General features: G+C 37.1%; 2 protein-coding genes across 2 annotated transcripts in view; both read left to right on the forward strand.

Annotated features, from left to right (window-relative positions):
* The window catches only part of LOC150096197 (proto-oncogene tyrosine-protein kinase ROS-like), a 115,702-nt gene extending 107,878 nt beyond the window's left edge, over positions 1–7,824 (forward strand). The window contains exons 5-6 of the mRNA XM_090409002.1: positions 2,122–2,182; positions 7,556–7,824. Of these exons, the coding sequence (XP_090265128.1) occupies positions 2,122–2,182; positions 7,556–7,824 (330 nt within the window). The remainder of the gene's footprint in view (positions 1–2,121; positions 2,183–7,555) is intronic.
* A 4,097-nt stretch (positions 7,825–11,921) lies between these two features.
* Positions 11,922–25,159, forward strand: part of LOC150096198 (proto-oncogene tyrosine-protein kinase ROS-like) — a 481,253-nt gene continuing 468,015 nt past the window's right edge. Inside the window, exons 1-3 of the mRNA XM_090409003.1 lie at positions 11,922–12,074; positions 13,035–13,119; positions 24,304–24,455. Coding sequence (XP_090265129.1) covers positions 11,922–12,074; positions 13,035–13,119; positions 24,304–24,455 — 390 coding nt within the window. The remainder of the gene's footprint in view (positions 12,075–13,034; positions 13,120–24,303; positions 24,456–25,159) is intronic.

Here is a 25,159-nt window from a genome sequence, read left to right on the forward strand (position 1 = left end):
TCCAGGTGGCAATCAAGAGCAAGTTGGGTTTTACTTTTTATTCATTGTTGAGTGCTGTCAGTATGGAGTGGGTTCCTTGCAGGAATCTCTTTGTGGAGGATGTCGTTGGGTTTGTTCTGCTGAATTCTTGCAGCATAGTTGCTAGCAAGGCAGTCAGTATTGCTGTGATGTTGGAGCTTGTTAGGTTGCCCTGTATTGTATCCTTTGGGCAGGCTGCTTCTGCATATGTCTTGGGTGGGGGTTTGAGCACTTTCCTGTCTTTTTTGGTTAGGGTTTGGTTGGTTTGATGGCTGGTCAGCCAGGATACTTTGAGTGGTCTTCAGTGGGGGAGATTGGGTGGGTCTTGCAGTCCCTCGATTTCTGGGGTGGTGGTTGCATCCTTTGTGGTTGGCTGGATGGGGTCCTCCACAGTTGGCACATTTGGCTGGTGTGGTTCTTGGTTTTGTGCATGTAATGGTTTGATGTTTCTCTCTACATTTCAGACATTTGAATTCAGCTTTGCACAGCTTTTGGGCATGGCCAAACTTTTGGCAACGGTGGCATTGCCCTGCTGATGCCCTTTTCCTGAGTGGTTCCGTTGATATTTTAAGTCCACAGACCGCGGTTATGTCATAAATTTGTTTTTGAGTATTGTGGACCTCAACTAACAAGAGTGGCATTGGTCGTTTGTCGGATCTGAGCATCCGGCTAACTTTGATTTGGGTTAGTTGTTGTGTGAGGTCTGTTGTGATCTCCTCGGTGGTTATGCCTTCAGCTACCCCTCGTAGTACCACCTTGAGGTTTCTTTCGCTGCTTAGAGCGAAGGTGTGGTACTGAATGTTGGTGTTGTCCATTATTTTGGTTATTTGTCTGTAATCTGTGACCGTTTGTGGTTGAATCTTAACCCCTTCGTCCATGTTTTTGGCCCAGAAGTAATCTATTTTGTGTTGTCTGAGGTTATGTGCTACCGTGATCCATTTATCTTTATCGCGAAGGATTACTCGGGGGGACCTTTTCCCTTTTGTCTTGGACTTCTTGTGCAGGTGTGTCGTCTTCCATTTGAGTGTCAGCGGTTCTACGCCTTTTACTGGTGTGTTCTTCCTGGGGGTTTGCCTGAATGGGAACTTCAGGTGGGGGGGGGGCAGGATGTTTCCCTCGGTTATATCTTCCTCACTTTCGTCGTCAGTGTTATCTGGTTCTTCTATTTTAGAGTCATTGTTAAACGGTGTAGGGGGAATGATTCGTATAGTTTGTCCTTCCCTGGCCAGTTGTCATTAAGGAGTTTTCCTAGCCTTAGGAATTCCCTATATACGTCATCGAAGTTAAGGGGTTTGTCCATTGTCGTGGATCTAGATTAAACTAATACGAAATTGGTTGGAACTTACCTTCCACTTTCATCTCGAACCCATGAGAGAGCTCCTCCCAGATAATTTGCGAAATCTTGATTGTAAGGTTCAACAATGGGTTTATCAAGGTGATGACTAAGAGCCATAAGGTGACCTTATGGCTCTTAGTCATCACTGTGGCATGCACAGTTTCATAGAATCTGTCCTTGGGTTGATTGTCAACATTTCCCTTTTTTTTTTTTGTTTGTTGAATAAACATATTATTCTTCTGTTTCTGTTTACACATTTTATTTTCCACTTCCAATTTACACACATATTTTACAGTGTTTCCTCTCCATTGGGTGAACAGATATACACTTAATAGACAATTATATGATACACTTCACCCCCTTTTCTTATTTCTTTCTAGTACAATTTTCACCAGCAGTACAGGTATTTTCTTTATTTAGGTTCCGTTCTTGTTAGATCCTGAACGAGGGCCTGTCTAGCAGAGGCAGGCCTCATTCACAATCTAACACAATATAGTTACCAACTTGTTGTGTGGCAGTCTATGAAAGACCTTTGCAAAATCTAAGTATACCACTGTATATGCTTATCGCTTGTCGAATACATTCATCACTTTGTTATAGTATACATAGCTAAGTTGGTAAAACATGACTATTATGTACAAAAAATTTGAAATATTATTCTGTATTCAAATTTGAAATATTTTCCAGTTTCTGCAGAAGCTTATCCTACAGTTGAAAATATCAAGTCATGATTAATAAAAGTAATCTACATTTCTTTTTGTTTTTAGGTATTGTATTGTAGTGTCGGCTGCAATTATGGAATAAGAAACTATATACAAAATCTCCAAGGTATGAAATTTGTTTTTCCTAGCATTTATATTTAAGTTGATTATTAAAGTGATTCTGTATGGAAATCATAATTATATTGAAAAAGCAAAAGTGTATTCATGTAATTTTTCTTGTATTATAATAATTTTATATTTCATTTGCATATGATAAATTGTAAAATTAAACAAGGGAGCTCATTCTTGCTGATATTTTATATGAGGATGATGTTGTTTCCATCATGGAAATATAGTGTCTCTAAAGTATCTGCTCACTATTTTCAAATATTTGGCATAATGTAATGAATCTTCTAAATCTTTGAAAGCCCAGAATTAATACTATTATTCAGAAAGTTGTTTCAACTGTCTTTCTAAATTCATTTGTCTTATATAAGTATTATCTTTCAGTAAGTGCACCAATTAAAATTACTTAATTATGTACATTGGTTACTGAGAGACAAAAATAAAATGAAGAAAACTATGAGATATATGTATTTTTAATAAAATTAGAATTATTATTATTCTGGCCCTCCATGGAGTCATAAGATGAATTGTGTGTGTGGGGGGGGGGAGTCATATTTGTTTAATATGAGTCTTACATTGGGTCAAGTTCCAAAGGAGTGGAAGGAAGGCAAGATTGTATCACTTCATATGGGAGTGACAGAACTCAAGCATCAAATTATAGGCTAATCTGCGTGTCAGGTGTTGTGGATAAAGTGTTGGAGAAGGTAGCGGGAGCCAGTATCCAAAACTGGGTTGACAACAGTGGTATTGTCTTTGAGGGATAGTACAGATTTGCTAAAGGGATGTCATGTTTTAGTAATCTTCTTACTTATTACAATAATGTGACAGCTACATTGTATGAGGGAGATGGATTATACAGTGGTATACTTTGATTTTGTAAAGGCTTTTGATAGATTACCACATGAGAATTTCATAGTCAAACTAGAGTGGGATGATGGGGTTGGACAGGAGATTTGCTGTCTGATGGGTATCAGCAAGTTGTGCATAGGGAAATATTCTAGAAGAAGAAAGTCACTGTTGGTATGCTTTGGGAGTATGTTTTATGGCCATTGCTGATTAACCTGTATGATAATGATATTGGAGAAGATTTGAATGGAGATATACAGTTTGCAGATGATGCAAAGTTGGGACGAACTATGAGGAGTAGAGCAGATGTAATCTGGCTAGTAATCTTGAAATGACTGAGTGAATGGACACAAGAGTGGAGATGACAGTTCATTGTTGTGAAATGTAAAGTTTTAAAATTTGGAAAATAAAGATGGGATGTAGAATTTACTCTTGGCTGAGATATATTGTTGGAGTCGGACAAAATTAGAGATCTTGGGGTGATGGTCGATAAGGATCTAAAATTGAGAGAACAAAATTGTGAGGACAATGAATTCTGGCAATGATGTGGAGGAATCTGACTTGTAGAAGTAAGGAGATTCTGGTTCCATTGTATAAGGCTCTGATTTGGCTGCATATGGACTACTGTGCACAGATTTGGTCACCTGGTTTTTAAAAGGATGAAGAAATGTTGGAGAGGGTCCAGAGGTAATTGACCAAAATTGTTTTGAACCTCTGGAATGTTGAATATGAAGAAAGGTTGAGATGATGCAATTTTCAGAGTCTAGTGGAGGAAAAGGGGTGATATGATAGATGTACAAGTTGAAAATGGGTTGTTACAGGATTAACATTGATCAGTTTTTTATAAAATGGTGAGAGTTGGGTGAAAATAAGAGGTCCTACCTGGAAGCTGTATAAGGAGGGGATAGGCAAGAGAGTAAGATACTGATTTTTTGCATGGAGAGTTGTGAATAATTGGAATGCATTGCCTGAGAGTGTGGGGTCTGCAGAAAATTTGAATATGTTTAAGGCATGGTATGATGGTGTATATGTTTAAGGCATGGTGTATATGATAAAGAGGCCTTCTGCAATGAGTCTTTGACTCCATGGGGATCTTGGGATAATAATAAAAATAATATTCCTTATATATAGCTTGCATGTGGATCACCTTTTCTTTACCAATATACTTGATCTATCATCTCCAGAAAATACTTGCCTTCACTATTTTCATTGAACCCATCCCTGAAGGTTCATCCCTCATACCACCATCATTTATCTCAGTAGCCCATTGTCTAATTATCATTTCCTTGCCTGAAGACACTTTTATTCAACAGCAACCCAGCTTTGTCCTGCCACTCTAATTCCAATGCAGGCTACCTTCAGCAGATATCTGTCTCCTACCTTCAGATTTTTCCATATATCCACATATTCAAGACCTCTCTTCTACACATTCTATCATACTATTCATTAATCATTACTCTTCTCCTTTCGCTCTCTACCATCATTATCATTAATACACTAACATCACTCTTCTACACTCTTCAGCCTACACTCTTCTACTCAACTGTCTCTAACAATGCTTGAATCCCACTTCCTCACAAATCATTTGGTTCCAACCAACAAAGTTTCTGCATTTTCTATTCTATACATCATCCTCTCTTCATATTGTTTCTCCCCTTACACAGATCCTTTATACATACATACCTTCATAGATACAAAACCTGCTACGTCTTAACATCCTTCACCAGAGGTTTCCCCCTAACAATATACTATTTGCTGACCTCCTGCTACTACAATTCATCAAGTCTTTTTTCACCAGTGCATTCCTTCTTACATTTTCAGCAGTTCATCTCTTCACATTCTCTCTCTCCCCCTCTGCACATATCTGCTTTCTTTTCTCATCCTCACTAATTCACTTCTAATGTCCTTATTCATTTTCATATCAACTTTATTGCTGTGGCTTTCATTTCTATCATTTCGCTTACTTCACCTTCCTCTTTCTTACCCAAATCTGCTATATCATTTACTCTCCTATCATTTTACATTATTTTCCCTTGTTTTGCTTTTATGTCCTACGTTATAAAAATAACAGGAGTATAGGTTGATTTTTATTTTATCAGAATGCAGTTAAGTTTATTAGTCTAAATTATATTATTATTACCGCAAGACCTCATGGAGTCAAAGACTCATCTGGGAGGTCCTTTTATCACACACACATCTCATCATACTCTGTCTTAAACACACTCAAACTCCTTGCAGACACCACACCTTCAGGCAATGCATTCCAATCATTCACAACTCTGCACGAAAAAAAACCTGCCTCTCGCTCCCCTACTCACACCCTCTTTATACAGTTTCCAGGGATGACCTCTGGTTCTCCCCCTATCTCCCACTATTTTATGTAGAACTTCTCCAGTTGATCCTATAACAACCCCTTACCAACTTTTAGGTCTCTGTCATATCTCCCCTCTTCTCCTGTCCACCAGACTCTGCAAATTACATCTTCTCAATCTTTCCTCATACTCGACATTCCAGAGGTCAGAAACTACCTTAGCCAGTTGCTTTTAGACCCTTTCCAACATCTCTTCATCCTTCTGAAAACCCAGTAACCAAATCTGAGCACAATAGTCCATGTGTGGCCTAATCAAAGCCTTATACAACGGAACAAGAATCTCCCTACTTCTACACGTCAGTGTCCTCTGCATCATTATCAGAAGCCTTTGTGTTGTCTTCACAGTTTTGGCTATGTGTCCCTCTCAATTTCAGATCCTTATCCACTATCACCCACAGATCTCTTATTTCCTCCACCTCCAACAACATATCCTCACCAAGCATAAATTCTGCATCCCATCTTTGTTTTCCAAATTTTAAAACCTTACATTTTGCAACATTGAACTCGCATCTCCATTTCCATACCCAATCACTCAGTTTATTCAAGTCTTCACTACTCTTCATGGTTTGTCCCAACTGTACATCATCTGCAAACAACTGAATATCTCCATCCAAATCTTCACCAATATCATTAATATACAAGTTAAACAGTAATGGCCCTAAAACAGACCCTTGAGGCACACCACTAGCAACCTTCCTTTTCCTGGATATCGCTCCCCAATACACAACTTGTTGATACCTATCAGATAACCAGTCTCCAATCCAAAGCACTAGTCTAACATCCAACCCCATCTGCTCTATTTTGACTGTCAACTTATCATGAGGTACTCTACCAAAAGCCTTTGCTAAATCCAAGTATACAAGGAAGCAGTCACTTTATTGTAATAAGTAAGTAGCTTATCGAAACATGACCCCCCCCCTTTAGCAAATCCATGCTGTCCATCAAAGATTATACCATTGTTGTCAACCCAATTCTGGATACTAGTTCTCACAAGCTTTTCCAACAACTTAACCACAACACCTGACACACAGATAGGCCTATAGTTTGATGTTTCAGTTTGATCACCTCCTTTATGAAGTGGCACGATCTTGCCTTTCTTCCACTCCTTTGGAACTTGACCGAGTGCAAGACTCGTATTAAAAAAATATGTCAAGGCAGGTGTCAACTCCCTGGCACATTCCTTCAGAATATGTGATGATATATTATCAAATCCCACAGCCTTATTAACATCTAGTTTACTCAACTCCCCATACACGTCTTGCTCATTTACAGTCAGTCTCACATCCCCATCGTCAACTGCTCTCAATCTCTCCATGAAGTCACATTCATAAGATTGAAAGACCTTTATGAACTGCTCATTAAGTATCTCCATCACACATTCCACTACAGCTGTCTTTATACCTTTTTCTCCAATCATTTATACCTTTTTCTCCTTCCATAATCATTCTTTCTTTTGCTGGCTACATATCGAAAGAACTCCCTAGGATTCTTTTTGGCTTCATTAGCTAACTGCTGTTCATACCTCTCTTTAGCTACCCTCACCAACCAAGTCACCCTCCTTGCCTGGTCTTTGTAGACCTCATGAAATTGGTTATTTCCACTTCTCTTATGCTGCCTCCACAATGCCCTTTGTCTCTGTATTATTATTATTGCATGCTTAATCTCTTTATTCATCCATCTCACACCTACCTTATTTAACCTTCTCACCCTTGGAATACATTTAGACATTGCATCTACTAGACAATTTTTGAAAATTCCCCAAACTACATTGATCTATTTTCCAGCTAACTCCTCATTCCACACTACACCTGCAGGCTGTCTCCTGAGCTCTTCATAATCACCCCCCCCTTGTAGTTCCACATATGCCCTTTTCTCACAGGGGGGGGTCCTCGCACTGCTGGCAACCATCCAGCTAATCATCTCATGGTCACTCTCACCAATTGGTTGATGATTTGACACCTCATTTATAATTACATCCTCTGATGAGTTGACCAAATCCAAGACCAATATGCCTCTCATATATGGCCAGTTATGTATTTATAATTATAGAAAAAAAAAATTGGAAATTGACAAAGCACTTGAAGCATAAACATACCTTTCAGTAAAACAAAACAAAAAAAATTCCATTTTCACAAGTAAATTTTATTTTAATTACAGATGAGATTGGTATTCCTTCAGCACCTTATCTTATGGCAGATTCCAGAACTAGTCATTCTTTGACCATCCAGTGGGCTCCAGCTTCATATAGTAACATTTCATTTTTAATACAGTGGCGGTATGAATCTCATCCAAATGACTGGGAATATTACAGATCTGAAAATCCAGTAAAGTCTAATCAACTTCATTTAACAGGACTTCATCCATACACCAAATACAGGGTAATATTTTATTTGCATCTTGTTTTAAGGCACATAATATTTATGTAGAATTTGAAGAATGTAAATGGGATAATTATTTGATATTTAAATAAAGTAATTTGGACTTGAATATAAAATTCTAGTTCATCAAAATAAATAATGACTATTACATTATTAATACTTATTCCTAATAACTTCACAACAGGACTGTTGTGGAGCAGACATCCCTTGTCCTCACCCAATGCTCAAGATCAATGCTGGTTAGCCAGGTGATTAGCGTATCTGCTCTCCAGCCAAAAGGGTATGGGTGCGAATCCTGCCGCGGGCATGGATGTTTGTGATTGTCTGTGAAAGTAATGGTGGTGGGCGGTAGATGGCATTGTAGTTGGTGAATTGAGTGAGTAGTGGAAACAGAGAGTTGTAGATCAGATGTCCTCCCTTCCCGGAGGTGTCACATAATTAAAAAAAAAATATTCAGTAGTGTTGAGATCAGGACTCTGTGGAGGCCAGTCAAGTGTGGTAATGCTCATGTCCACAAACCATGCAGTTACAGCAGCAGCCTTATGACACAATGCATCATCTTGCAGAAAGAGATAATGGTCAGTTCTGTAGAACTGACCATTAACTCTGTCGCGACAAAGTAGGAAGCATTGCATTATCCAGAATGTTCAGATACCTCTTGGAGTTCAGTGTTCTTGGCACCATAAACGGAGGTCTGAGATCAGACCAGAAAAAAAACAGGACATCACACCTACACACCTACATCTCTTCCATGTTAGTTATGAGGATAGACTGAGGACATTCAAACCACATAATTTGGTGGAAAGAAGATAATGGAATGATATGACTGAGATATTTATGCTGTTGAAAGGTATTTACAAGATTGACATTGAGGAAATTTTTTATATTGTAAAACAAAGGGAAAGAACAAAAACAAGATGCCATCCCTGGAAATTGTGAAAGGAAGTAGTCAGTAAGATGGTGAGTGCATGAAGTGATAGGAGAATGAAATGCATTGCCTGAGAGAGTGGTAAGAGAACATACAATGAATGGATATAATAGGTAGCATGATAAACTGTGTATCATCTTAGGCAGAGTTCCACGATGAGTCTTAGTACTCCATGGATGTCTAAATAATAATAATAAGTAAATCAGATTAATAACCCTAAGAATGCTTATTACCTTAAAAAGATGTACCTTATTTACCACATTGCCATCAATATGGATAAAATATATATCTTTCCCTAATTTCTTTGCATCCATGATAACTTTCACGTGTATACATATCATGGCCGGTTAGGTGATTAATCCACATTAACTTCCACAGTACTTTGTATTTGAAACACATTCTCCTCCTCCTCCTGCACTTATAAGCCTTCAATCCTTCCCATCCTTCCAGGAATGAAACCTGCTTTTCCAGAATGAAATGTCCTGATAAACTGATAATTAAACAGTTCCACTTTATCATCTGCACTGGTTACCTTGCCTCCTTTTCCACCTCATTTGTTCAGTCATTTCTCCTCCTACTGGCTACATAATAAAAGAATTCCTTAGGATTTTCTTTGGATATTCCATATTTCATTTTTGTCTTCCTTACCATACTAGTCACTTTCCTGGCCTGAGTCTTATATTCATCATGCAGTTGCTCTCCACCTCTCTCTCTCTCTCTCTCTCTATATATATATATATATATATATACTCTTTTTCATTTGCAGTTCCTGTTTGATTTCATCAGTCATCCACTTATAACCAAATCTTTTTTTTTTTATATCTTTCACTTGAGGAATGCTATTTGCCATTGCTTTTGATAAATATTTTTTCACTAGTTCCCCACACACTGCTGATATATCTCCCTTGCAGTAATTCTATCCACGGAACTACCGCAAGCTGGTTTCTTAGATTATTATAGTCACCTGCCTTATAATTTCACATAAATTCCTTTTGTTTGCTATTTTGTATGTTGTTTCTTCTTCCCAGTATATACTGCTGTAGTTAAAATCTTCCATAGCACTTGCTAAACTGTCTAAACATCTCCTGCTCTTCACCCCCATGTTCCCTGCTAAATATCCTGTCTTCCCCACCTTCTACTTACCCCATATGCGTTCAGAATCTTAGTACTATTTCCCTCCAAATTCTCCATCCTGAGAGGTCAAAACTCATCATTCATCATAATTAACATTCCACCAGCTTCTTTACCTTCCTATTCTGCCAAATATAATCTATATACTTCTATTCCTTCCTGGACATCCTTTTCTGTCAACCTCAAGAATGTCTACACCCTTCTATGTTCAAATGCAGTCCAGAAATGGACTGCATTTGGACATGGAGATACAGTGTCTTCTGTCATCGGATACACTTGAAGCATCACCATATTCCAAATTCTCTACTTCTTTCCCTAATTTCATTAATCTTTATGTAGAGTGAGGCTATTGCAGCTTCCAGTTCATTTCCTTTATTCCTGATATGTTTCTTTATACAAAGAAACATCAGTGCACTATCATTATTCTTCTTCTTATTATTATTATTATTCCTCCCAGACTCCACTTGATTCTGCAATATTCCATACATCTTCTCATCTTTCAAATAACTATCCCAGAAAAGGCCACCCCTGCTACCATCTTCGCTGGCGACTCCAGTTGCCAAACCCTAACTCTCATTTTCCTAGAGAACAAAATCTCTTCAAATACCTGCATCCTTCTATGTTCAAATGAGTCCATTTCTGGCATACGGCTTCTTCTATCATCAGATACACTTGAAGCATTCCCATATTCCAAACTATATACCTTTTTGCTATCATGACATTCATTATTGTTGCTCTTCTCCTCATCTCTGTGTTATCATATCTTGAAGTATGCGCTCACTCTTCCCTCTGACATTCTTTTACTGCTACACTATTAATAACGTTGACCTCAAGTCTCTTGCCACCCAATTCATGCTAACTCTCAGATCACGTACTAATCATCGCTCTCCTATCCTGTCATCTTTCCACATTCTAACCTTGTTTCATTTGCCATAGTCTTACTCTCTGTTGTTATATGCAGCAGCTGTCTAATATTCTCTTCTTTTCAATATGAATCATGGAATCTCTATGCATCACTCCTCACAGCTCTATCTCTTGCTTGCACCCCTCTCTGTCTCTCCTCCAATACTCTCCTTTTTACCTCATCAGCCTTTCCCTCATCTTTTTCCTTGCTTCTGTACTCTTTCAACTTCCTCTCATTTCCTGGTTTTCTCATTCTCTTTCTCTCTCTCTCTTATTCCCATAACTTTCTCTCACAGCTACTCTTATTTGCCTCATATCAGTTAGTGCCCTTCAAGTCTCCTGATGTCTTCCTTCTTGCTTCTCAGCTGTACACTTTTATACAATTTTTCATACCTTTCACTTCTCTCAGTGCATCTCTCCCTCTCTCTTCTGATATTCACCAATGCAGTCAATACCATTAATGCAATCCATCAGAATTGCTACATTTCTGGTCACAGTCTAACATTAAATTCATTGCCTCCTCCTCGTGTTTGCCTTCCTCCCGTTTGATCGCACTGCTCTTATCTCATTCCTGGCACTTACTCATTTCACACATCTACTGCTGCTACAAAAGCCATCGAAAATAATATCAAAATCTCCCACCTGGTGTCATTATCTATTTATACAATCATGGGCTCTCCTGTCTCTTACATGCCACAGTTTCAATTGATGTGAAGCATACATATCACATGATCTGTGCAAAATGTAATATTTTAAATGTAATCATTAAAAGTGTACATGCCACAAGATGCTGTGCAAAACATAATCTTTAAATGGTCGCCAGTTGGACAATACTATGTTGGTGAATGGAGGTAGGAAAGCTGCTGTGATTGAAAGAAAGAAAGAAATAATACAACATTTTTTTATTGAATTCATGAGTATCTTGTCTGTTCTCTCTTTTGCTCCTATCCATAATTGATCTAGCTCCAATTTAAAGGTTAGTCTAACTTTCCCTCCAGTTTTGTTTACCATACCAGAGAGAGGAAATGGTGGTAAACCATCCTCAACATTTTTTATTCCAGGCATTGCATCTTCTGGTACACTCTTGTCTATTATTCTCTTATGCATCATTATGTGATACTCCTTTAAATTGGAGCCAGATCAGTTATGGATAGGAACAAAAGAGAGAACAGATAAAATACCCATGAATTCAATAAAAAATGTAGTAAGTGGACCTATTGAGGAGTATCACATAATGATGCATAAGAGAATAATAGACAAGAGTGTACCAGAAGATGCAATGCCTGGAATAAAAAATGTTAAGGATGGTTTACCACCATTTCCTCTCTCTGGAATGGTAAACAAAACTGGAGAAAAAGTTAGACTAACCTTTAAATTGGAGCTAGATCAATTATGGATAGGAACAAAAGAGAGAACAGACATGATACCCATGAATTCAATAAAAAAATGTAGTAAGTGAACCTATTGAGAAAATAGTACAACAGTATGTATCATAAAAAAAGCTGCAAACTCTCCACGCTGTCATAACTAACCTGTGTAGTGTACTATAAATTTAGAACAAACTCCCTAATCATTAATATCAAAAATTATCTTTTTTAATTTCACCTCACTGTAAATAATATCTCTATCTTCACTCTCTAGTGAAATTCGAAGTCCTATTTCGTGGACCTATACTATCAGAAACAGAAAACAAGCACACAAAAACGCAAAAATTTTACCCAATGTCTATATATGAAGGTCAAAACCATAGCAATCATATCACTGGTCATGCATGTTTAGTGTCCAGATTTTTGAAGTGACATTTTGCAATTATAAATGTGATGCTTTATCTCATTAGATATTTTTCTAAGTACAATATTATTTCACCTTAATTAAACGAACATTGTTTATACATCATAAAACCCATTAGATATGTAAGTTATATATATGATTTCCATCTCTTTAACATACTCTTTTACAGATATTTTTAGTGTTCCTTCTTAAAAATTGTAGAAAGTTAGAAATGTAGGCTTTTCATAGCATTACATTTTCTCGAAAATGTTTTTAGTATGTAGTAAAATTTATATTTAAGCTGGATTGTTGTTTGTTTCAAATTAGGAAACAAACTATAATAACCTAGTTTAAGAAACATATGCTAAGACTAAATAAATTTTAAGTAAATTAAGACAGAGTAGAGTAAGTAAAGAAGATAAGGAAGGGAGAGAGAAATAACTGTATATCTGTTTTTTTTTAATTTTTTTTCTGTGTGTGTGTGTGTTTATATATCTATATTACATATATTTCTTTTTGCTTCCAGTTCAGAGTGGCTTGGATACTACTTCCAAACTATAATCCATTAATCTCAGATGAAAGTGTTGTGATCTCAACTCTGCCTGATGGAGGTAGGCATACTGATGTTTAAGTTATGTTTTGTGTTCTGAAATGTGGAACCAGTATTTGGATGAAATGAAACTACAAATATATGAAATATTTTAGAATTAGATTTTTTTTGTGAATAGTTAATATCATTTAAAAACAGTTTTGAATAGAGTAAATGACATGTTTATATTATAATTTTTAATTCAATAGCAACTTGTGATCCATCTGTGGAGATATTGTGAGGAAAAAATGAAGTATATTTAATAAAAGGTGAACACTGTAATATCATTAGGTTTCCAACTGACTTTTTCAGGACATTGAGCCAGAAAATAGTTGCAACAATCCAGTATTATTTGTGAAAATGTTTCTAATAGAAATAATGTTTCTATTATTTTCTTCTTCTTCTTTGTCTTCACTGTTATCCCATTTCACTTGGGGTTGGCTCCCTAGTCCATAATTGCCAGGATATTCTATCTTGTGTTGTCAGTATCTCCAGCTGTGCAGTTTGGAATTTTTTATTTTTATTTTTTTATTTTTTATAAGGGACATCCATGTTAAACTTGGTCTGTCATGTCCCTTCAGGTCTATACACTTCCATTACTTTCTGTGTCATGTGATCTACAGGACATCTTATGACGTGTTCATTCCATCTAAGCTGGAACTTAGTTATTTTATCAGCAATAGATCTAACTCTTGAAGCTCCCATGGATATGATTGTTATACATGCATTATCCAGAAACTCCTCTGGCCCACCTCAGTATCTTCATCTCAGCTTCCGTTCTTGTTCCCCCCTTAAGAAACAACAAGAACATAAGGTACTGTTTGCTCACACTGGCATCTTTCTGGCACATAATACTCCAGACTGTCCTCTCCATTTCATTAGCTGGATTTTGTGCTGTATTCCATTTCTACATCATTGTTATCCTCCTTTGTAAGGATTGAGCCTAGATACTTAAGACGTTTAGGTCAGGGCAATAGTAGCTCACTTGCCATGAACCTGTCTGATGAAGTGAGTGAAATCACCAGAAATTTCATTTCTGTGTGTTTTCGAATGTGCCACTTTTGGTAATGGCTTTTTTTATTGTAACCAATCTCACATTGAGGAGAGGGATAGGTAAAAAAGAATGTTCTTTTCAGCAGTGCCATAACAAGGACATGGCGAAAGAGGCGCCAGCCAGCGCAACTAGGTTTGGGGCGCAAAATGTAAAAAATAAATAAAAATAAATAAATAGATATAAAAGTCTGCTATTTTATATTGTATTTTTAAATTTCAGCAATACACTGCTTTAGACATACAAATTCTGCAACACACTCAACTCATTTTGATGGGGTTAATAGTAAGTATTTAACATATTTTAACAGTATTTAACATATCAGTTATCATTCCGTTATATAAGACCCTGATCAACATTTGGACTATTGTTCTCAGATTTGGTCCCCAGGATTTGAAGGGGATAAATTAACTGTGGAAAGGGTACAAAGGTGGATAACAAATGTGGTTTCAGGACTGTACAATGATAGTTATGAGGATCAGCTGAGGGAATGTGGACTGCAGAGTTTGGTGGATAGAAGAAGGAGAGGTGATATGATTGTGACTTTTAAACTGTTGAGAGGTGGTTACAGGGTTGACACTGGGGAGTTCTTTCGCTTGGTTGAACAGCGGGAAGGAGTTATGACAAGAGGCCATCCCTGGAAGTTACAAAAGGAAACTGTGAGCAAGAGGGGTGAGGAGTGGTTTCTTTGTATGGAGGATGGTTGAACCATGGAATGCATTACCTGATACAGTGGTGAGAGCGAGAACAGTCAATGAGTTTAAGGAGTGGTATGATAGACTTTGTGTTTCTTGGGGGTGGGGAACCTCCCCTCGATGAGTCTTGATAGACTTTGTGTTTCTTAGGAAGGACCTCCCACGATGAGTCTTTTGACTCCATGGAGGCTTAAATAATAATAATAATAATAATATTGCATTTAGTAAAATTTAACTTGTTACATTTAAATTTTTCAAAATTTTTGTCATTTTTGGGTTGGGGGGTGCAAGTTAGAAACTTGCCACAGGCATTTCATACCCTCATTACTGTACTGCTTTTCAGAATATATTAAAAAACAATAATTAAAGACAATGATATATTTGATTATTAATTACTATACTTGATTTACTAAAAGGTGTACAGAATAGCAGTTATAAGGAAGAGAAAGAATAGGTATGAATAAAAATACTTTCTGTATTTTTATTCTGTATATTTAAAAATCATCTGCACTAAAATGGGTTATGAATAATTTACATCTGTGATATCATATGTACACTTGTGTTATTAATATCTGGGGGGTGGAGTGAAGAATACTTGATCCTATAAACTCTAGACTTTCATATTTGCATTTATGATGGAAAGGGATTTGTTTGGAATACATAAATCACTAACAGCCACTGTACTGCAGACACAAGAAAAACAAGTAGTTTTATTGCATCACTAAATAAGGTACAGAGATATTTACAGTCTGTGTAATGTATTTGTCAAGAAATAGTACAATTAGAGACTAGGATAAAACTGGCACCTAATGAAATACATTTCCTCTCACAGAAACTATGCTGCATAGACTCAAGCAAACACAGCATCTCACTAAAAACAATTGTCCTAACATATGTTCACATTTTCAATTACATGAAATAAGTGTTTGTTGAACTGCATTCGAAATTTTCAATGTCATTAAGACAGTTTGCAAATGCTAACTTCAAATAAAATTCTACTGAAAGAGTTGAAACTAACATGCCGCATAAACTTTATGTCAGTGAGGCTACCTGCCAGCCTGACATGGATTGCCACTTGTTACATGAACAAGTGGCAGTCTGCTTGTTCGTGTGCCCACCCACACGATGTGGAAGCGGTAGACAAATGGTAATGAGAAGTCCCATCAGTATGCTAAACATGCAAAACGCTTCCCAGTGTGAATGCATTAAAGCTGTCAGCCTTCTTGAGTAGGGTATCTTGAAGGTATATGATGTTACTTTTAGGGCCATTTGAAAAATTACAGCACACATGTACTCAGTCTTCTGTTTGCTAATTCACAGCTGTCCTCCACTTATCTAGCATCAACTGTCTTCTGGGTCATCGCTCATCAGGACAATGTCATAAGCATATAAAATATTCCATGGGACAGGTCATTGAATGTATACTGTTAGATAGTCTGTGACCAAGTTAAACAGAAGTAGGCTTAGTGCCAATCCTTGATGCACTCCCATCTTGATTTCTGATTCTTTGCTGGTTCCTGCTGGGCCTCTCACTTTGGTTGTGAAATTCTGTGAAATAAAACCTGGCAAAGTCCCCACAATCGTTTCCGAATACCAACCTATCACCTTGCTAAGCATCTGTCTGAAACTTCTGGAAAGAATGATATACAACAGAATTTCTCCAAGTATACATAATAGAACTTTGAAGCCAGGAACAGGCTGGCTTCAAACGTGATAGAAGCTGTTTTGATCAAGTACTGGCCTTGACAACCTTAATAGGGAATGACTTTGCAAAACAATTGAAAACAATAGCAGTATTCGTGGACCTCTCTGCTGCCTGTGACACAGTGTGGAGAGAAGGTCTCATTTTAAAATTCTTAGAAACTATCCCATCATCAAAACTAACTAACCTACTTAATCAAATACTAACAGACAGATGGATTCAAGTATTTCTCAATGAATCCAAAAGTAAATTCTTTAAGATTAAAAATGGCCTGCCCCAGGGGTTAGTTCTTGCCCCATTGCTTTTTAATGTATATATTAGTAATATCCCAGTGACAACATCAAGGAAATTCATGTATGCTGATTTTATTGCTATTGCAACTCAACATTCTACATTTCAAAAAGCTGAGAACATCTTAACTGAAGATCTATCTGTACTTGATAAATATTTTAGATGATAGCAATTACAACCCAACTGAATGAAACTTCTGCATCCTTTCATTTAAGTAATATCCAGGCTAACTATATCCCAAAAGTTTACTTCAGAAATAATCTGGTGAAATTTAACAATCATCCAGTTACCCTAGACAGAAGTTTGACATTTAAATATCATCTGGAAAACATCACTGAAAAATTAAGAACTCGTAATAATATAATGCATAAACTTGCTGGTACTTCTTGGGGTTCTGTTACCAACACACTGGCACTACCGCACTGTCTGTGGTTTATTCTACAGCAGAGTATTGTACTCCCGTGCAGTTGAACAGTGCACATGTTTCTTTAGTTGATGTCCAGCTGAATCAAACTATGAGGATAATCTCTGTGCTCTTACTCCTGGCTATTGGTTCCCAACTCTCAGCAGTATAGCCCCTCTCTCGCTTCACAGGACCCAAGCCTTAAGCAAATGTATGAATGTTTTTATATTATGCTTACTAAATATGGTTAGTAAGCATAATATAGAAATTTTTTGTTTGTGGTCTCCTGACCACAAAAAAAACTTTAAAAATGACTGATAGAGGAAATATGGCACTGTGATCAGGAGAAAATTGCATTAATGTGAACTGGATGGTATGTGATTGTGAAATGATTCAGAGTCGTGATGAACGAAGTTATTCAATGATGTTTATTTCACTCATTTCATAAAATAATGTGATACAAAAAACATATCACTTACAGCTGGCATTCTGCAAGAAGCTATCAAAGATATGATCATTGAAGGCGATGTTCAATAAGGTGATGTTGGGCTTTGGGCAGGACCAATAGTTGATACCACAATACTGCATTGTTTCCAGCAGAACTCAATTGATATGTCAAAAGGTTTCACACATTTTGGGAAGAAAAATGGCCTGATAATGCACATGGTTGTAAATCCTATCCATGCTTTGACCTTTGCTGATGAACGTAAGGGAAGTTGTTGAAATGCATGAGATTCTCTGTATCCCATATGTGTCAGTTTTGAGTGTTTACTGTTCCGCAAACATGAAAATGCACTTCATCCCTCAATAGTATGTTCCGAGGCCAATCCTCACCTACCTCCATTTGTGCCACAAATGTCAGTGCAAACATTTCTTGGATGCTGGCATCTCCTGTTTGCAATCCTTGGCTGTGGCTGCCTGTCTTTTCAAATTGACAGACCATGCATCTCATTGCATTGAGTACCATTGGGCCTATCTATAAAGTCTTTAGGTGTCTGTACATGCAAAGTGCTGAATGCAGCATTTTTCCCATTCTCGTAAAAACACTTTACAAGCAAGGCATCAGGTTGTGAGACCTTATGCAAGTCGAATGACTGTAGAGTCAGCCTCTACAGTCAGTCAGAATGGAATATGGTAAAAACAAAGTAATTAACAATACTTTACAATAGTAATATTGGCAATAATAATATTGTCGGCCTGGTTGGCTGAGTAGTTATCATATCTGCTCTCCAACTAAAAGGCTGTGGGTTCGAATCCCGCCATGGGCATGGATGTTTGTGATTGTCTGTGAAAATACTAGTGGTGGTCGGCAGTAGATAGCGTTGGTGTAGATGATGAAGCTAGTTGTGGTTGGTGGAGTGGTAGAGACGGAAATTTATAGAGTAGATGCCCTCCCTCGATGAGTCTTTGGTCTCCCTGGAGGTGTTATGTAATAATAATATAACATACTGTATTTTACTATATATATCTAAGCTCTATACAAATTATCCAGTATGTTGTATCTGAGTTAGATACAATATACTGTATAATTTGCAGCTGCAAATTTGTACTTAAGATAATATTTCAGTATAGTTAGTAGCATTCTTTGTGTAGTATTTAAATAATGGTGGCAGCTGCAGCTCAGTTTGCCAATGACTTATCACCAAGTCCCCTCTCCCATTTAAGAACTACATTTTACACAGCAAAGAATTAAACCAAGAACCAGTAATAGAAAAAATTAAAAAATATAAGCATAAATGGATGGAACCCTTTCAAAGAATGCAAACAGAAAGATTACCAAAACCAGCCGTAAAAGTACAAGCCATTAGGAAAAAGAAAACCAGGACGTTCTCTTAAACGATGACTTCTAAGGCCGGAACAGGCCATGCTAGGCCTAAATCCTTGATACGCATGATGATGATGATTTTACATAGCATACTATGGGATTTTGTGGTATGCAGTGCTTGCAGCAGGTATGTATTCCAGCAGTTAGATATGTGGCAGGTGAGAGATTGGAGAGTGTGTAGGTCTGCTGAAAATTTAGATGGGAAGAACTTTGTGATTTAGAAATTAGCATAATGGACCTCGGCAGTGATGTCAGAAACAGGTGAATACTGACCGAGAGAGAGAGAGATGAGTAGTATAATTGAGGACAAGGATAACAAGCAGAATGTGAATGAAAGAACAAAAAGTAGGGAGTGTAGTAGATTCGAAATATAGTGAAGTTTTCGAAGATGATATTAATTGGGAGGATGAATGTCGATCAAAAGTAGGTAGCTTACAGAGAGAGAAAGAGATGCACTGAAAGAAGTAGAATATACTGGGAACAAGCTGAGAAGCATGAAGGACAGGATTAGGAGTCTAGACTGAAAACAACAAATGCAAAGTGAATCAGAGTAGGTGTGTGAGAGAGAGTTATGGGAATGATGGAAGGGGAGAGAGAATAGGAGAACCAGTAAAATAGAGGGAATGAGAGAAATGCAGGACAGTGCTGGAACCAGGGATGGGGAATACAACAGGTAAGTGGGGAAACAAAGAAAGAAAGTGTTAAGAGGAGAGCGAGTGAGGGTTGTAGGTGAGCAAGGAAGAAACAGTAAGAGGTGTGATGTATGGAGACTTGATGATTCGTGGTGTACAAGATAGAATGCCAGAGGAGTATGTGTCTGAAAGAACAATAGATAGTGTGACTGTGGCAATTAAGCAAGGTTATGAGATCTTTGTGAAGGTGGGCATGAATGACTTTAGAGGTAGTGCAGATAGGATTGCCAGAGATCTGAGATTCATGCTTGAGGTTGTGCGGAAGAAGACTGAGAGAGGGAAGATAGTAAGTGTGTTACCTAGATCTGATAATGAACAGCTGTGAAGAAGAAGAGCATCAATAATAAATAGTATAATAGCCAGAATGTGTCAAAAGAGAGGCTTAGAATACATGGATGAGAACAGAAAGGAACTGTATGTGAGAGACGGTTGCATTCGAATGAGGAAATACATAGATATCTGGAGAGAATGCTGTTCTCTGAACAAGTCAGTGTATCAATGCAGGGAAACTAGAATTTTTCAGGGTGGATGGTAGCAGGGATGGCCTCGTGGGAATAGGTGCTTGGGAGAAGTGGGAATACATAGAGAAATGCTGAATCCAGTGGAGTCTATAAGGGATGATGATAGGTATAGAAACAGTGACAATGCCTTGATTCTTTATAATCAGCCTGTCCAAAGATTTTGGGATATCTGAGATGTGGTTGACAGAAGATGATATACTGACAGGAATAGATGTAGCAGGATATAGCATTTTTAAACAGGATAGGAAGGGAAGACGAGGTGGTGGAGTACTTCTTATGATAACTGATGACTTGTGTCCTCTCAGAGTGGAGAATTTGTTGGGCAGTGGAACAAAGTTTTGAAAAGCATATGGTGTGAAGTAAAGAGGGAAGGACAGGATATTTAGTGGGATGTTGCTACAAGCCAGGGAGCATAGAGGATGAAGAGCAGGAGAGTTTAGGCAGTTGAGCTTGGCAAGCACAAAAAGAATGATTGTTATATTAGATTTTAAATATAGCAGTATAAATTGGGAAGAGAAAACTTCATGTAGTAGTAAGGGAATGGAATTTCTGAAATTCTTGTGAAACAAATGTCTTAGGCAACATGTAGTAGAAATAACATGAGGTTCAAGAGACTTAGATTTGATCATAGCATCAGATCTAATTATAACTGAGATGGCATCTCTTCCCCCAGTTGGAGTGAGTAACCATGTAGTTTTGACTTGGAAGATGAATAGACATGTAGGAGTATCAAAGAGAAAGGAGTGTATGTGGAATTATAAGGTAGGTGATTATAATAATCTTAGATATCAACTTGGGGGCAGTTCCATGGAGGGAGGAACTTGAAGGGTGAGATATCATCAGTGCTTGAGAATTTGTGAACGAAAGTGACTAGTATGGTAAGAAAGATAAAAATGGAATGTGATAAGAGATTGGCTGAGATTCAAAGAAAATCCAAAGGAATTTTTTCACTATGTGACCAATAGGAGGAGAAATGATTGTTGATGAATGACATTGTTGGAGAAAAATGGGAATAGAGTGACTGATGCAAAGGACATAGAGGAATTATACAATGAACACTTTATTGGAGTATTTAATTCTGGAGAAGTAGGTTTGAATACTATAGGGATAGGACAGGTTAAAGGTTTAGAAATGAAAGAAGAGAGTTTTTTTTTTTTTTTTTTTTTTTTTTTCTTCAAATATTGAGTACTGTGGATGTCAATAAAACAATGGGACTAGATGAGATTTCTCCACAAGTTTTGAGAGAATGTGCTGAAGAACTGAGCTAATAGCCTGGCTTTTCGGTGAAAGTTTGGCCATGAGAGTCCAAGGAGTGGAAGGAGGGTAAGAGAGTGCCATTGCATAAGGGTTGTAGCAGACTGGAAGTGTCAAATTATAGACCAGTTTGTATTTCATCAGTAGTTGTTAAGATTTTGGAGAAATGAGTGAGGGATCATTTACAGCATTGGACAAATGAGGGTAATGTTATCTATGAGGGTCAGCATGGATTTGTTAAGGGGAACTCTTGTTTTTGTAATATGATTACCTTTCATAATAATGTGACAAGAGCAGTTGATAAGAGAAAGGCATATTTTGCCATTTTGTTGGATTTTACAAAGGCATTTGACAGGGTACCACATGATAAACTGATATTTAAGTTGCAGCACATGGGTTTAGATGACAGATTAGTGAACTGGATTCAGGATAGGCTATCTAATAAGATTCAGAGAGAGTTGTGTATTGGGGAGCAGTATCCAGGAGGCAGAAGATTACAAGTGGGGTACGACAGGGCTCAGTACTAGAACCTTTATATCAATGACATTGTCAATGGATTGCCAGAGAGATATTCAGTTTTTTTGCACATGATGTGAAGCTGGGGAAGATTATTAGTAATAATACAGATGTAATCCTGCAAGGGGATTTGAATAAACTGGAAAGATTGACAAATGAATGGGGATATCAGTTAATTCAGCTAAATGTCAAGTCGTGAAGTTTTGGATACATCGATTGGAGGCTGCATACTCTGTTGGAAGAATTGTACTGTAGGAAGTGGGAGAGGCAAGGGATCTGGGGATGATGATAGAAACTTGAAATTCAGGGAACATATTTCAAAGGTGGTGAAATTAATGCAGAGAATTGCTGCAATACTGAGATGGACACTAACCTGCAGAGATAAAAGAGTTGTAATTTCATTGTATGAAGTCCTGATCAGACCACACCTGGACTATTGTGCTGAAATTAGTCCACAGAATTTGAAGGGGATAAATTAACTGTGAAAAGAGTACAGAGGTGGATAACAAAGATGATATCAGAACTGTTAAATGTGAGTTATGAGGATAAGCTGAGGGAATGCAGACTGCAGAGTTTGATAGATTGATATTATATGATAGAGAGAGAGGTGATATGATAGGGACTTTTTAACTGTTGAGAGGTAGTTACAGGGATGACACTGGGGAATTCTTTCATTTGGGAAGAAGCCAAGGCAATAGACCCTCCCTGGAAGTTACGAAAGGAAGTTGTGAGCAAAAGGGTGAGGAATGGTTTCTTTGTGTGGAGGATGGTTGAACTGTGGAATGCATTGCCTGATGGAGTCGTGAAATCATAGATGGTCAATGGGTTCCAGAGTGGTATGATAAACCTTGTGTGTTCTACGTGGGCCTCCTGCAATGAGTCTTGTGACTCTGTGGAGGCCTGAAACATAAAAAAAAAAAAATTAATAAGGATTCTACATCAGAATTCACAATGTCTCTATAGCATAGTAATGATAACATAACTCAGAATAGTCCAATGAAGGGCAATGCATCTTCTTCATTTGGAATGACCTGAGTTCAAATACCATCTAGGATGTGTGGAACTTTTACAAGGTTTTTTTCAAGTGAAGGCAAGTTAGCTAGCCTTTTAGACAGCAAAATTTTCCTCCCTAGAAACTTGGTTTTTTCATCCTAAACTGGACAACTGATGACAACATGCAAGCAAAAAGCCTATAACCTTAGTTACTTTCAGCCATGCCAGCCAGCTGACTCATGAGAAGTATAATGAAATCTATATACAAGATTGCATGCATCGTTTCTTTAGTTTAGAAAACTGTTATTGTAATCTGTATGTTGATATACTAGTTGTATAGATAAGAGGATGAATATTTACTTTACCTTAACCATTTTTTCCCAGTATCCTTTTCAACGATTCCCAAATTTCCAGACAGTTTGAGATCTCTCTTCTTGGAATTACCCTTGCATCAAACCTCTCCTGGCATAAAACATCACAACCATTGCATCCTCAGCTTCAAAAAAACTAGGATTTCTCTTTCGCTCAAACTGTTACTTCACCCCTCAACAGCTGCTAACATTATACAAATCACAAATCTACTCAGCTGTTGAATACTGCTCCCACATATGGGGTGGGACCCCTAAAAGTTCTCTGAAATGCTTGAATCCATACAGAGGAGAGCAATTAGACTTATTAATGACCCATCTCTTACCAACTCTCTCCCCACTTTCGCATAGACGTTTGGTTTCTGCAGTATGTACATTCTACAAATATTTCCATGTGAAATGCTCATCTGAAATAACATCAATAATTCCTCCACTCTACTAAGCTCATTAGAACACGTGCAGCTGCTGCTCAACATCCCTTCACAGTACACCTAAAAACAAGCAGAACAAGTTCCTTTTCCTCCTCTTTCATCCCTGCAACTGCTGCACTGTGGAGCAGTCTCCCACCTGCTGTGTTTTCCCAAGGAATACAATTTACAATCATTTACATCAAATATAAACAAGTTCCTCCTTTCCCAACCCACTATCCATATACAGTACTAATGTATTATAGGTTGATCAACCAACCTCTTGTGTATGGGCATAACATAAAAAAAGAAAAGAAAAAAAAACCACTTCCAAGGCTTGCATGTTTCTTCTTAAGATATCTGGTTTACTTTTGAATCTTTCTGACTTGCTAAATATCCTCATTATGCAAGTCAACATTATTTTATTTTGCTTATTCATCAATGTTTTGTATGATTAATAAATAATCAGTTTTGAATTTTCTCTTTAGTACCATCTACTGCACCAACCATTACCATCCTTACTGCTGTTGGACCAACACGGATTTCTGTAAGTTGGGATCCTCCACTCTTTCCTAATGGGCCCATCTTGTCATATGTTTTAAATATATCTGAATATCCAAGTAGTGTCCCCAGTATCGAAGTAAGTTTCTTATTAATAGAAATTGTTACATTTTTCCTCCTTTTTGTAGTTATGATGAAATTCATTGAAATTATACATTGAACATATTTAAACAATACTTGACCAGGGGTTGAAATGGTTTTGACATTTGACAAATTTCATTTGACAAAATGAAATGTTGCTGTTGGAACAATTCAAAAGGAATTTCTTTTTCTAATCACACAAATTAATAATCTCTGATAGAATTTTATATATATTATATATAATTCTGAACAATTTATTTGTTTCTCTGAAATTTCACTTTCAGAAAATAATGCTGTGTGTGTGTGTGTACATATTATATATATATATATATATATATATATATATATATATATATATATATATATATATATAATTCTTTCTCTTACCTGGAAATATATCTTCAGAACTGGATGCATGGGCACGCACTCACGAGTGTTTTTCAAAGGGAGCATTATTTTCTGAGAGTGAAATTTTTTTCTTTCGAACTGGAACGATTTATCTCAAAAAAAATTTTGCTCATCTGGATTAAATCCGTAAAGATAGATGCCTAGAAACCTAAACATCAATTGTTTCAGTAGAACAGAAATATATTTACAACAACAACAACAACAACAAAAAAAGTAATATATATATATATTGTTCCACTCTGGAATAATTATCTGAGGATCAAAAAGGAATCATTTTTGGATATTTATTTCAAA

The sequence above is a fragment of the Typopeltis vanoorti genome, chromosome 19 (genome assembly GCF_054136105.1).
Source record: "Typopeltis vanoorti isolate ZY-2024b chromosome 19, IOZ_Tvanoo_1.0, whole genome shotgun sequence".
In the NCBI taxonomy this organism is placed as follows: Eukaryota; Metazoa; Arthropoda; class Arachnida; order Uropygi; family Thelyphonidae; genus Typopeltis; species Typopeltis vanoorti.